The sequence below is a fragment of the Podarcis liolepis genome (genome assembly GCF_965112155.1).
Source record: "Podarcis liolepis genome assembly, chromosome: 6".
NCBI lineage: Eukaryota > Metazoa > Chordata > Lepidosauria > Squamata > Lacertidae > Podarcis > Podarcis liolepis.
In genome coordinates, this window is record NC_139559.1 from 87,625,236 (window position 1) to 87,639,576 (window position 14,341).

The 14,341-nt window shown below is 41.5% G+C and overlaps 1 protein-coding gene across 5 annotated transcripts in view; it reads right to left on the reverse strand.

Moving 5' to 3' along the window:
* PBX1 (PBX homeobox 1) overlaps nt 1-14,341 on the reverse strand; it is a 220,071-nt gene that overhangs the window by 28,291 nt on the left and 177,439 nt on the right. For 4 of the 5 annotated variants that reach the window (XM_083506827.1, XM_083506830.1, XM_083506828.1 and 1 more), the window contains exons 4-6: nt 11,108-11,298; nt 9,695-9,830; nt 3,065-3,224 (exon numbers count right to left, since the gene is read on the reverse strand). In XM_083506827.1, the coding sequence (XP_083362953.1) occupies nt 3,065-3,224; nt 9,695-9,830; nt 11,108-11,298 (487 nt within the window). The remainder of the gene's footprint in view (nt 1-3,064; nt 3,225-9,694; nt 9,831-11,107; nt 11,299-14,341) is intronic. The other variant, XM_083506829.1, reaches the window with a different exon arrangement.

Consider the following 14,341-nt stretch of genomic DNA (forward strand, 5'->3'; position numbering starts at 1 on the left):
TTATGTTCCTGTGGAGATGGCAGTACTGAGTCAGTGGCTCATATGCTTCTGGTGTGCAATCTTTATAAAGATTTGAGGAGTGAGGTTATTGCCCCTCTACTATTGTCCATGTTGGGTCGCTCAACCATTGCTACTGTGTCCTTTCTTTTAGCAGATCAAGATGATCAGGACCTCCAGGTATGGGGTAGTATATAAATTCAATAAATAATAACAATAATAATAATAATCCGGTGACAGCAAAAACTGCAAGGTTTTTAGCAGGGGCAATTAGAATAAGATCTCTTATTTGATTATTGATATAAACATCCAAAGTGTATTTTGTATAGTTAAGTTTTTACCTCTGTCTTCAGTACATTTTATTTTATTGCTATGGCTAGTGGCTGATGCAAATAAAGATTCTTCTGATCTGAACCTGCGAGTTGGTGAATGCCCCACTGCATAGCCTCAACACAAGCCTCTTCTGTTAGGCTCATCCTCCAAACAGAATGTCCATTTCTTATTATCTTTCCTAAAAGGCTTCCGCACAGCCCTTATTGTCCCCTGCCTTCCTTTCACTCAGTGGGGTGTCGTTTCACGCACAACACAGCAACAACTCCAGTTTTGCTTCCAAATGTACACTTCAAACAGGGAGAAAAAGCCACTTTGGGCTCTCTGACAAGAGAACCTGCAAGATATATATCTCAGCAAACGTGTGCTTTCTGCACTCATAGTGTACTTTTGTTTTTCCTTGCACAGTTAAAATGTGTCAGGTATATATATATAAAATGTAACATGTGAAACAGCCCTAAATGTTCTTGCCATTCTGGGCTATTATGAAATTTGGCCAGGCAAAATCACTTCTCTTATCCAGCAAGCCACTGCTTTAAAAAGCCACTCCTCCTATTACAAGGAGGTCTTAGGGAAACCAACATGAAATGTTGTCTTGCGGAAGTTTACTATGGATTTGGCTCCTTGCCACTGCAAAAGGGCAAGTCTAGATTTTTTTTTTTTTTTTGGGGGGGGGTGTTAATGGCTGCTGTTCACAGGCCAGGGAGCGGAGCTCATAAAAAGGTCAATTCTCTTGTATAACACCTACATTACCAAGCTGCTTCTTGTAACTCACAGGCCTTGAGGAAGACAGTAAATGATAAACCAATAAGGCAAAACACACCATCTCAATTTTCAAAAGTAGTGAGAAACAGATTGTAATTTGTGATGTGTGACCTGCATAGTGTTACTTTGTGAGATTTGATTTCTGGTACTCCTCCACGTAATGGGGGCAAGATCACCAACAGCAATGGCTTCAGCCCTGGGGCTGCAGCTGCCAGGACAACCTGTTGCACGTACAAAGTCACGCTGTCAATCGCTCCCTCATTTGAGTGAGGAGGGCCTACCTCTGGCCCATGTCAGCTGGAACAAGGCCTCTGGCCCATGTCAGCTGCAGAGCCAGTGGAACTAAACAAGCTTCAATCAGAGGAGATAGAGGAAAGAACCATCTCCAGGCATGATGAATGGTGTTACCAGGAGTTCTAGCCTCTTCCCCACCGCACAGAAATGGCACCATCAGCTCCTCAGACAATGAGGTCCATTCTGGTTAAGGGTTCTGAGGAGGGCCAGCCCTCCCGCCCCCAAAAGAAGACCAAAGCACAATGCCAGCTCTGCCGGTGCTGCTCAGCTATGGGTTACTATCTAAGATGTTTCTCCCATTGCCAAAGCAACTTGGGTAGGAGGTTCTAGATCACAGAGCTCTAATTCCCATTGCTTTAGCCACTTGGTCACACTGATCTCAACTGGGGACTAGAATAAAGACTGAAGTGATTCAGAACAAGGGCTCACCTTGGGCACACACTCCTCTGGAAGAAAGATACTCTACTTTAATGCTTTATTATTTCAGAGCTTAAAGAATCCAGAGCAGGAGACATAGCATGTTTTCTAACAATATCTAAGCTCTCTTGGAAGACATCCAAATTACACCGTCTTGGGCACAGCTTGTCGGCAGCTTTACGCAAATGCCTCGTATTTATTTGTACCCATATAATTTCATAACGTGGAAAAAGTATATCAACCCCATGTATTTGGCATTTTCCTCTTTTAAAACAAAAAAGCCATACAGTACACATTTGTTCACAAACTGGTCCTTAAGCTGACCTTTTCCCAAAAAGATTGTCCCGAGTTTTCTATGGCCCAGGAAATTACAATCCATTTTACAATAAACAATTTGTCATAAACAATTGTCTAACACGATGCAAACATGAAACAGCAAGCCTGATCCAAGCTCTTTACCACATGCATCTCAAATATCAAGATCAAATAAACTATTTATTGGGCTAATTTATTCCCCAAATTTCCACTCTGCCTTTCTCTGCAATAGTACTCAAGGCACCTAAAATGAATTTGTCCCTTGCATAACTAATACAAAAAACACAAGATCACATCCTGGAAAGGTAGAGGGACAAGCCATGTTTGAATTTTCACGGAGTAAAAAGCCCTCTAGCAATTCTGATACCAAAGAAAAATAAAATTACACAAAACAGGTGAGCTACAGGTAATGGGAATAAGCAAGCAATAATCCAGAGAGAAACGTTCACACAATACAGACACCAAATAACATGACTGGGTGATGCTCTGAGCGAAAGTCCCATGGAAACATTGTGTGCTCGTGTGCAGCTCCCATTCATTTCAATGTGGCTTGTACAGGAGAACTTCCTGGTGGATTGTGGCCCCTGAATGTGTTGGGTTATTTATCAGGGTCACCCAGTGATAAACGTCTCTCCCCTGTTGAAACATTCAAATGTGCACGGACGACCTTTCTCCTGGGAGAACCAGCAAATCAGGCAAAACGTTCTCCGTGCAAAAATTCCCAACACATTACTTTTAATCACACAGCATGACTACATTGCCTTCGGAAACAGAAAAAACAGACAGGAACAAAATATCCTAAATGAATACATTGCCCCAAAAGTGAACGAACCAAAGAGGAAACCAAATTAAAAAGCAAACGAGAAACACACATTGATACTAAAAGAAAATAAAACCCCACGAAAAGAAAAGAACAATAACAACCCAAAAGAAAAAAAAAACTAACCAGCTGAATTGGGAGTTGAGGGTGAGTTAGCTTGGCTTCCATGGGCTGACACATTTGTAGCAGTGACAGCCGTTTTGGCAGCATAAATATTGGCTTCCTCTTGAAATTTACCTATGTTCTTCTTGTACCGGATTCGCTTATTTCCAAACCAGTTTGATACCTAGAGCAAGTTTGAAAAAGAGAGAGAGAAAAAATGCCTGTTAATAAGAAGTCAAATATATGACCAGGGTGGGAAGCCAGCGGAAAGGGAGGAAAGAATGGGAATGCTGTTTAAGTATGCTGATTAATAGTTTAGAATAAATCTCTCTCTGAACTTACAAGACAGACCCATAAAACTATATGATTTTGTGCTTATATACAGCGCACACTGTGGATTTTTATGTTTTCTGGTGTGAGGGGATAGGCCTTGGGCCACATGCTAAAACTGTGCTTCCATACATTTCCATTTAAAATAGAAATCCAGATTTTCCTGATGTGATTTATGGAATCTCAGAATCATAGAAGAGTCAAAGAGAGCCATCAGGAGCATCTTCTGTGCCAAGGGATCATTTCTTCCACAGATCGGCCCCACACCTCAAGAAGTTAACTTATGTAATTGTTACTACAAACAGAGGAGAACGAACAAGGTATGCCAAGACTCCGAAACTGCTGTAAAACTTTGCATCCCCATCCATGCCCAGGTCCCTTGCAGTTGCTATAATGCATAAACAACTGTAAACGGAGCTGTCATATACAGTGCTCTTTTTTATTGAAAAGTTTTCAGTTATAAAGAAATAAAGTGATACAAAGCAAAACAGAAGAAAATAAAAATAAAAAGGCACAAACATTTGTAGAGAAAAAGCTCCCCCGATATACAAATATATGTGAAAAATGTCCTAACCCATTCATTCTTTTATAAATTTGATATTATTATCCTGTCATATACAGTGCTTAAAATTTGTGTAGATAAAATGTAGCCAAGACTTTGGAATGGTATTACATCAAACTAATCATGGAAATGCTAACTTGGACAAATCTTTTAGCATGAAGATCCTCAAAGATTAGAAGATGATCGTTGCCGTTTACTTTCTAAGGAGGCAAAAATTGATGTATTTCTCACCACTAGACAGAATTCACTGCAACACGTGGAAATGCAAGAAAGCCCTGGGCAGGCTTTTGTTAAACATACAAATGAACATTTTGGGGTGGAATTCCACCCAAGGGCCTTTCCCCAAACCTCCATGAGCTGGAGATCCTTTCTGCCCATCCTGTGTATCCTGCAACATGAATAGGATCTTATTGCACAATCCATATGCTGCAAAAGGATAATCAGAGCCTATTGGTGTTGTTGTGTACAGTGGTACCTTGGGTTAAGAACTTAATTCGTTCTGGAGGTCCTTTCTTAACCTGAAACTGTTCTTAACCTTAAGTACCACCTTAGCTAATGGGGCCTCCCGCTGCCTCTGGGTTAGCGAAGTCTGTAACCTGAAGCGTCTGTAACCTGAGGTACCGCTGTATGTCTGTATTCCTGCAAATGAGACTCTGTATCTGTGGAATCTGGGACCAGGCTAGCAGGTGAAACCCCCTCAGCACAGGGATTAGATAGCTTTTAAAAGGGAACAGACAAATTCCTGGAGAACAGTCTAGCTACGAAGGAAACCTTCTTATTCAGAGGTTGTCTGCCTTTGGATATAAGATAATAGAGGCAAAAACCTTCATGCCATGCTTGCGAGCACCCAGAGCCATGTGAACTTGCTGCTGCTGGAAGCAGAAGGCGGAACTAAATCCATCTTGGTCTGACCCTTGTATGTCTGCACGGACAGCTTCCCTGAAATGCGAGACATGAATGCATAACGCTCTGGATTTTGAAATATCTGTGTGGATTCCACATATAGTCAGATGACAGCCTCATTTATTCTTTCTATAGCTGGCCAGCTTTTGCTTCTCACTTGGAACTGATGGCTTACAGATGAGAACTTCCGTCGCTGTCCATCATAGTGGCTTCTCTTTTTTTACAGCTTGGCATTGCACAAGCGAGTAAGAACAAGAGTGGCAGGTTGGCTCCATTGCATTGCACTGCATTACATTGCACAACACAACACAACACAACACAACACAACACAACACAACACTGGGCTCCCCTTGGTTGGTTGGTTGGTTGGTTGGTTGCGTGTGTGTGTGTTGTGGCCTTCTGGCCAAAAATGTTTCACCCACCCCACGCTAGAAGGATAAGCTTAACCTTCTCAGTGCAGTTTCTGAAAGACCCTGACATGAACTTATTTCAGTAATGCTATGTTTGCTTTCTGAGTTGAGCACCATTCTCTTCTGTCTGAAAGCAAGATACATAAAAGCTTCCATTCATGAATAAAGTTGGAAATAGCGAAGCTTTTTTGGCACATATCTAAGAGCATTGCTAACACTGGATCTTTTGAAATGAAGCGGGTGGCAAATCAGTTGAAAGATTGAAATAGAATCAACGCATAAAATGTTTCATGCATACAGTTTATTTGGAGAGTCAAAAATCTGCCTGATAACATCTTTCCTGCTGTGGAAATGAACTTCTATAAAACAGGTGACATTACTGCATCAGTGGGATGCTTTCCCCGAGATTTAGAAGGAAGATCATAATCTTCCACCAACTTCTGGGACGCTGCAGCATGAGATGCTTGAGGAACATGATTCCTGTGAATTCTGATATAAGTTGACCTGATCCATATCACCAGGATCAATGTACAGATGAGGATGTAGCTATCCTTTAGATTTTGCACTTCTCTAAATTGTGTGATGCAGTTATTGGCTCAAAACAAGTATCAAAATAATTTCTTTTGGAGACAAAACATGTTCTTGAGAAGACAAGTTTGTATTTAAATACAAATTTAAGTGCACGTTTTCATGAGGATCTTTTTTTTTAAAAAAAAGTAATTCTCAGCTTAATGTGGAAATGGGACACAGCTGGCTTATAACTAAACACATTCAAAAGTGACACAGACCTGAGAATTGGCTGATCCATCTATCCATCCTTAACTGAAGCCCCATCTCACATGAGCTTCTTGATAATGGCTTTCAGTTGTGAAAGTTTAGTGAGGCCAGTGACCAGTGCTATTTTTCTAGGAAAAGAGGTGGAGAAACTCACCATGAACACCTCCCTTGTTCTCTTATAATGGCAACGGTGGCCACCTGAGAGGTGCCGGAACTGAGTTCTGGCAAGTTCTGGTTGAAAAAAAGTATCTTTCACCAGGAATTTACAGTACAGCTGGTGGACTGCTGACTGGTTCCAATGGACAGCATGGCTTCAAAGTCTTATTAGAACTGTGAAAGTAAAACTGTAAAACTGGTTGCCACATAGTCCTGTAGATATTAACACAATATCTTTTCCAGAACAAAAGATGTTATAGAAGTTTTATGAGTAAGCAAACAGACAAATAAATGGGAAATCCTATATTTTATGCATCAGTGGAAGTCATATGGGAGGAAGTATTGTATACTTGGACAACAATTCAGGTTTGACCAAAGCATTCTCAATACAGGGAAAGAGAGAAATGAGGTTGACCTGATAAATATAGTAATTGACAACTACTGCCCTTTGACAAGTATGGATGACATATCAGTTCCTTGGTGCTGAATAGCACTGGAATATTTTTTAAAGTTTGCATTTGGGAGCTTATCTGCCACTAAACAATGATAGAAAATGTCAGCATGCAGAACCTCTAAACCTTAAACCATATTGGGCAGGTGGCAAGGGACAAGCTCACAATGTGATGCAATTTCTCTGCTCAAGAAATTAGCAAAGTCAAGGATGCTTTAATCTGAGAATACAAATTTAGAGTAACAGGAGATTCAGATTTGAAAGATGAAAGAGAGTTATCGATATCACCCAACAATTCCACTAAAAGTTCAGAGTTGCTTCTGCATGCTGTGGCAGTTACTACCTTAACATGCCAAAAGAAAACAGCAGCTCCTTTAGTTGGGGAATCTAGCATCAGCTTGCATACAACATCTCAAAACTTGGGGGTGAACAATCCTCACAGAGAAACACAATAGGAGCATGTGTATGCTTGTGTGTCCAAAATGTCATTAATTAGTTAATAAATAACTTGAAAGAGCAGTGAGGCATAAATGCCAATTAATTCAATTTAGTATCTGGTTAAGTTACTAAAACATAAATGAATCTAAATGTCAGAGACAGAATGTTGTGTAATAGTCTATATGAATTAGTCAAGAGCAACTCATACCTAAGCAAACTTTCGTTACTTAAAAAAAAATATTTAGCAGATAAAAAACATGCAGATGTACAACCTATCAGGAAGTTCTCCTGCACAAGTCTCATTCATTTCAAAGGGGCTAGTACAAGAGAACCCTGACAGCTATCGTTACTTAAACATTTGCTAGCCCACATGAGAAAGAAACAAAAGAAAAATAGAAAGGTTGAGTACACAAAACTTCTATCTGGTGAATGTGTCTAGATGAAAATGCACATTGCAAGATGCAAATGGCAAGAGAAAACAAGAGTAGTTTCTGCTGAGTCTATTGAAACACAATAATCTCTGCTCTGAGTCTACTGGAACACAATAATCTCATCAGTGATTTGGGTGATGGAAGAGCATACTTTTGAAGCTGCAGGTGAAACCAAGGAGGAGGAATTGTTAACACTTTCAATGACAAAAAGTTTGAATCAAAAATATGTGAACTGGAAAAATGGTCAACAAAAAAGTAACATGAAATTCAATAAAGACTGGTATGGCCGGACTTCCCAGTTGGAAGCAATCTGCAGAAGGTTGCTGCTATCTCCAACTGCATATACTGGGAAACAGCTCTTAGGCATTGCTACCTTTTTAGGTTGCCCCCTGGATCATGGAATGCCCATTGGCTGAATGGCAAAAGTCACAGCATTATAAAAACTTGAGAGGCAATAGCATAAAGGAGCAAAATCCAATTTCTACATCATCCATAGAATTACAGAATCAAAGAATCCTAGAATGGTAGAGTTGGAAGGGACCCTTAGGGTCACCTGGTCTGACCCCCTGCAATGCAGAAATCTTAAGAAAAGCACCCATAACAGATGGCCATCCAAACTCTGCTTAAAAACCTCAAATGAAGGAGTCCACCACCTTCCGAGGGACTCTGGTCTGCTGGTTTTGATTCTTCTAATCAGCCAGAGTGGTCTTGTTATCAACCAGGTACCTCCAGAAGGTAGGAGCTGAACGAATGGATTCAAGTTACAAGAAAGGCAATTCTGACTAAACATCAGGAAGAACTCTCTGACAGTAAGAGGTGTTTGGCAGTGGAATAGACTCCCATGAGAGGTGGTGGACTCTCCTTCCTTGGAGGTTTTTAAGCAGAGGTTGGATAGTCATCTGTCATGGATGCTTTAGCTGAGATTCCTGCATTGCAGGGGGTCAGACGAGATGACCCTCAGGATACGTTCCAACTCTACAATTCTATTATTCTATGTTTCAACCTATGTAATAAATTCATGCAGTTCTTGGTGACACAAATCTGCTCAGCTTCAATCTGTTTCAGCAACTTCCTTATCAAGGAAGGCTTCATTGAGAGTTTGGGAAGGTTGCGAGGAGCAATAATTCCACCATTCGTAGTCCCATCCTTGAGGGTAGCCAATAACTGGTGGCCAATAGCTGAGCTTTCCATTCTAGGAGCACCCAGCTCCTTTGTCACCTTAATAAGAAATCTCAAACCATGTGGGAACACATAATATAGCACAAAGAAGAACATTAAGGAGGTGTTATGCTCAGTAGCAAATGGGAGAGTAATTACTATGTACACTGCTTGACAAGATGGAAATTATCCTGGAAACTCCCCCCTCCCCCCCCAGTCCATCCATGGCAATATAGTCTTCACAAAAGTTTCCTAAATGTGGTGGTTTTCAAATGTTCTGCTTTCAGTGAATCCTTTCCACGTGGCTTTGTCAGCCTTGGAAACCACTGTCAGGACTACAGATGAATCCAGGGCACATTCTAGGATGAGCTCTTAGTTCACATGCAGCTCTGGCCAAGAAGCCTCATTGTTGACCCAGGTGATGAGGGTTCTATCTCAGCAGACATCCAACGAGTTGTCTTTCATGATCTTTTCCCGCTGCTACAGATTTTCTCATTGAGCAACTCCAGTTAAACGTCACGAGGTTGCCCAGAATAGTTGCCCATGATTCTAGTGCAAGCAACACAGTGCTCTTCTTTGGATTAAAATACTCAAGGGCCTAAAAACGACCCTGAATACCCAATTGCCGTATACAATCCTTGTACACAATTCAGCAGAATCATACAACAATCCCCTGTAATGCAGGAATCTTTTGCCCAACATGGCGCTCAAACCCAAGACCCTAAGAGTCCCATGCTCTACTCTCTGAGCCATGAGTTTTAAGATTCGTTTTCCCCCCAAATACAATCCCTTCCCTAGACAACTTCTACATTTTTGCTTAGCAGATTTCTCCTTTCTTATGTCCTCAGAATTCTGCTGCTCCCCAGTCCCTCATCCCCCTCTTTGCTCATTCTTCATTCCCAATGGTACTCCCTTTCTATGCAGACACTTTTTTTTGGTGCGGGCTCTTTCCACCTCTCCCAGATTACATAAATGGATGGATAACTAGACAGACAAGACGGGTGCTCTCGGCATAGAACAGGCACCTGGGTTTCTTACCTGTGAGACTGTGATGCCACATTTCTTGGCTAGCTCCTCTTTGGCTTCCTCACTGGGGTATGGGTTGCTGAGGTGGGAATAGAAATACTCATTGAGGATTTCTGTAGCCTGCTTGTTGAAATTTCTTCTTTTCCGCCTGGTCAAAAAGAAACAGATGCTCAGTACTCAATGACCTAAAAGCAATGTATTTAAGGAGGAGCCCAAAGTCACCAGGAACACATCAGTCTCAAATGGTCAAACTAGATGTTCCATACAGATTCGTGTATTTCTCCCCCCTTCTTAAAGTGACTGCAAATCTGACTGGCAAAGTAGCGAATCATTTAACCCTTTCCTCATGTGACAGTTTTCTGATGAAAATTACCTTCCACCGACTGCTCTTCACAAACGTGGAAGGTGATTTTGACCCACCCAAGAGATGGGCTAAGTGCCATCCCCCCAACTGCTGTGCTGTCACTCCCTATGTCCACCTCCAAAGATTCTTTAATAAAAAAATAAAATGTGAGAAACTTGCATTTGAGTGTAACGTTTAGCTCTGTGCCAAATTAGATATTAGGGGAGATCTCTGGATCTTTTGCAGGAGTTTGGAGCATGTTGTCGGTTACACTGCAAACATCACTTGCTGCGTTTTAAACAGAGCACCTTCCATCGACCCACTTCCAAGTAGCCTTTATAATTCCAGTTTATTGGAAAACAGGCAGTGAAGCAAGTTGGAAGAATTTCACATGGCACTGGCCACATACTTGAAAGATGGGCAAACTATGGGAAACTAGCTTGTGCTCTGCTCTGTAAGGGGGTGGGGGGCAAACAAGTAGAAAAATCAGCATAATAGTGAGAGGCCTGGCCAATAACTTTTCTCCCCAGTGTGCTAATTTTCTACCTGCAGAGAACTTTTGCATGGGAGAGCATTCAAAGAGGGCATCTCCTTCCTGTAGTCTGAACTTGTACAGTCCATGTTATTTTTATTTTGCTTTTCAATTCTAGCTTTGACAATTGAATTTGTTATACATATAGTTTGATCTCAGTTTGTACAGAAATAACCTTGTAGCTCATCTATCTTCTTCCCCAGCAAGCTTAAGCAGCTATTTCCTTTAAATGGTTCAATAGTAGCTTTCGTTTGTTTTTGGTTTTTTTTTTTTGGGGGGGGGGGAGGTAGAACAGCCTTGAAAATCTACCTTGAAGGAACAGGTAGAACAGTCTACCGTTAGTGATCCACAAAAAAAAATGTTTACTAGCTCAGGCTCCCACATATGTTAGTCATTTGTGGCCCCAACATACTGGAAGAAGATGAACATACTGGAAGAAGATGAAGAAAGGAGAAGAGGAACAGTCTCTTTACCAATTTACAAGTCTTCCTTCCTAGTCACATAGAAGTGTTTCAGTGAGTGGTTCTTGATATGCCTGGGGTAAACTCACCGTGCATCGAGAAATCGGGAGCGCAGGATCATGACAGCTTCACATGTGCTCTGTTTGAGTTGCATCTGGATGGAACTGAACTTGCGATGGATGATGCTGACCATCCGCTCTATCTCCTTGGGTGAGATGGGCCGGGTCCTGCTCTGCTCTCGCAGCAGATTCATCACGTGAGTGGTGAACTCGTTGCATGCCTGGGACAACAAGAGAAAGAGCGAGAAGATCCCTTAGGACCGGAGGAGTCACTGCATGCTGTGCAAGAGGCGGCTGCAGCAGGGATGTAGGAATCCTGCCCCTTCATTCCTTCAAACGTTGTCTGGTTTTCTGCCCCATGGTCTTCAACATCTGCTGAGCAACTCTACACTATGTCTCATTTAGAGAAACCACCAATGAAAATAAGATGCAGGTAGGAATATGTATCCAAATACACATCTTGCTTTTCATAAGATGTGCACTCAGATCCTTATTTAGGTGTGCAGCTAAATTCAATCGTTTCCTACTTCTTTGCTTTCAATTGGATGCAAAGTTGGATGTGCATAAAGATTCTTCAACCTCCAGTGAGCTTCTGTAGAAGTTTCTGTATCCAGCCACCATTTTTTTGCCTCCATTACTTCCACAAGAATTTGTATGTACTGATAATCACTCCCTTAGTAGAAAGTAATTGGATATAACCCAGTACCAGCCTTTGGGCTTTAAAATTTTTGGTGGTACCCTGTGCGAGGCCAAAATTCGCTGTCCCCGCTGTCCTCTCACCTTCCAATGCAAGAGAACCAGTCACACTCCCCTAAATCCGCCTCTTTATAAACAGGCATATGGTGATTATGGAGCCATTTCACGCAGGTCAGAAATTGAACCTTTCGGATTACTGTGATACCTCTATCTAATACCCTTATGGAATAAAAGATCCAACACCAGTTTATGATAGGACATGAGCAAATGCAAAAGAGCATAAGCATGTGCATGCACACATGGACAGAAAAATGAGCAAATTTCTGACTAGGGGGAGAAATTCACTTTGGTTCACATTTTATTGTGAACCTCCCTAATTTGCACTTACCAATACACAGCTAGCCTTCAAAATTTGCACTTCTACAAATTTGGCCGTGCAGTTCTCCAGCCAGACAATGCATACAAAATATATATATTAGGGGAAAGTGTGCATAAATGCATATATTAGTGAACATAGCTTGAAAATGCATTGTATTAGGAAAAGCTGCTTGCAACGATGTGTATATTAGGTAAAATTAAATATAAAATGCCCATATTAGGAAAAATGCAAACTAAAATGCTGATGGATTCTCATGCTTTAAAAAAATAAATAAATCTTAAATTTATGCAGAAATGAGGAGAACCGAATTTAAGATTGGACAAATGAAAAACTCAATTTGACAAGTTCATCTATTCTTATCTGTGACAGAGCTGAGCCAATGGTCTGATTTATTTTGTTTGCATTTATTTAAAAATGTATACCCCTACCTTAAAAAAAACAAAACCAAAAATCTCAGGCAGCTTTTTTCCTGTGCACGAATGATCATTTCCCCAAATGCACGATCGAAATGTATGTCCAGAACTCAGTGTAAGTATCAACTACAGAGCCACAGATGTGTGAGAGAGTCTATTTGCAGACAGGAAAAGAAATTGTCTAGGGAAGGCAAAGTGTTTTTGTTACTTAATGAGATGCTCTCAGAGATGAGATGAGCCTTTGCTCTGTTGATATGGCTATAAGAAGTACTGCCCATGTGATTCTGGAATGGACTTGCCATTAGAAGACATAAAATACACTATTTGAACACATGATCAGACATTTTTCTGCTGTCCGTTGCACTGCATAAAACCAATCCAGTTCCAAACAAGCATTCCACCTCCAGCTCATACGAGTTCAGTTTCAGCCAGGCTAAAAAACTCTCTGGCTAGCTAATATTCTTCAATAACACAGGGAATCAACATTACAGGGGGGGAAATCCACACATAAGATATCAGAAGCAGAAATATATATGGGACATCGTACATCATGGGAACATTAATACGCCACACTTGTTTGGCACAGGGTCAGATAGTGCTTGAAAGAAACTGGCTTTATTTTGCTGGTGGAGAGTTGGTGCAAGGCCTCCAGAAGAACAATGGTGAATGCTGTGAAGATTACACCCTATGGAAGTGACAAACCTATGTCAAGACCGGGTGGGGGAAGAGGCACACACATGGGACAGCGGGAAAGATTCCTGTGAGCTGAGCATCAGGGAGAACAAGTTATGCTAGAACCCTTCTGCCGGACATGCTAGTTTGAAGGGAATTGTTTTGTGCAGAGGAGTGGGATTCCTGTCTGAAGTCTAAAGTGGTCCAAGCTCAGAAACAGGTTGAAAACCTCAGTGAGAACTAGGCCAAAGACTGAGGGTGGAAACGAACAGCACAAAAGCTACAGAGTGGGTGGGTGTTGAATTGAAAAAAAAATCAGTTCACATTTAAAGGCAAGCCTATCTAATTTAGGGATGCGGGTGGCGCTGTGGTCTAAACCACTGAGCCTAGGGATTGCCAATCGGAAGGTCAGCGGTTTGAATCCCTGCAACGGGGTGAGCTCCCGTTGCTCGGTCCCTGCTCCTGCCAGCCTAGCAGTTCGAAAGCACATCAAAGTGCAAGTAGATAAATAGGTACCGCTCCGGCGGGAAGGTAAACGACATTTCCGTGCGCTGCTCTGGTTTCACCAGAAGCGGCTTAGTCATGCTGGCCACATGACTCGGAAAAACTGTTGGCTCTCTCGGCCAGTAAAGCGAGATGAGTGCCGCAACCCCAGAGTCGTTCGTGACTGGACTTGACTGTCAGGGGTCCCTTTACCTTTACCTATCTAATTTGTATATTTTGAAACACAGCCATCCTTCAAAATCCACACTGAATTTTGTAATGCAGTTCTCTAGCCAGGTAATAAGCACAAAAGTGTGTATGCATATGTACACACAAATGCAAAAATAATAATTGTACACATAAAAATGGGGCAAGCCAGTCAGAGGGGTGAAGTATTATTAATGTTGTTGTTGTTTTTAACATGTGAAAAAAAATGCAAATACTGAGGTTAAGTGTCCATATGAATACCTACTCTATGGATAGCCATCTGCCTTGGATGCTTTAGTTGAGATTCCTATATTGCAGGGGGTTGGACTAGATGACCACTGGGGTCCCTTCCAACTTCCAACTCTACGATTCTGCAGTACTATGGATATACTCATCTTGGCTGTGACTCAGCCT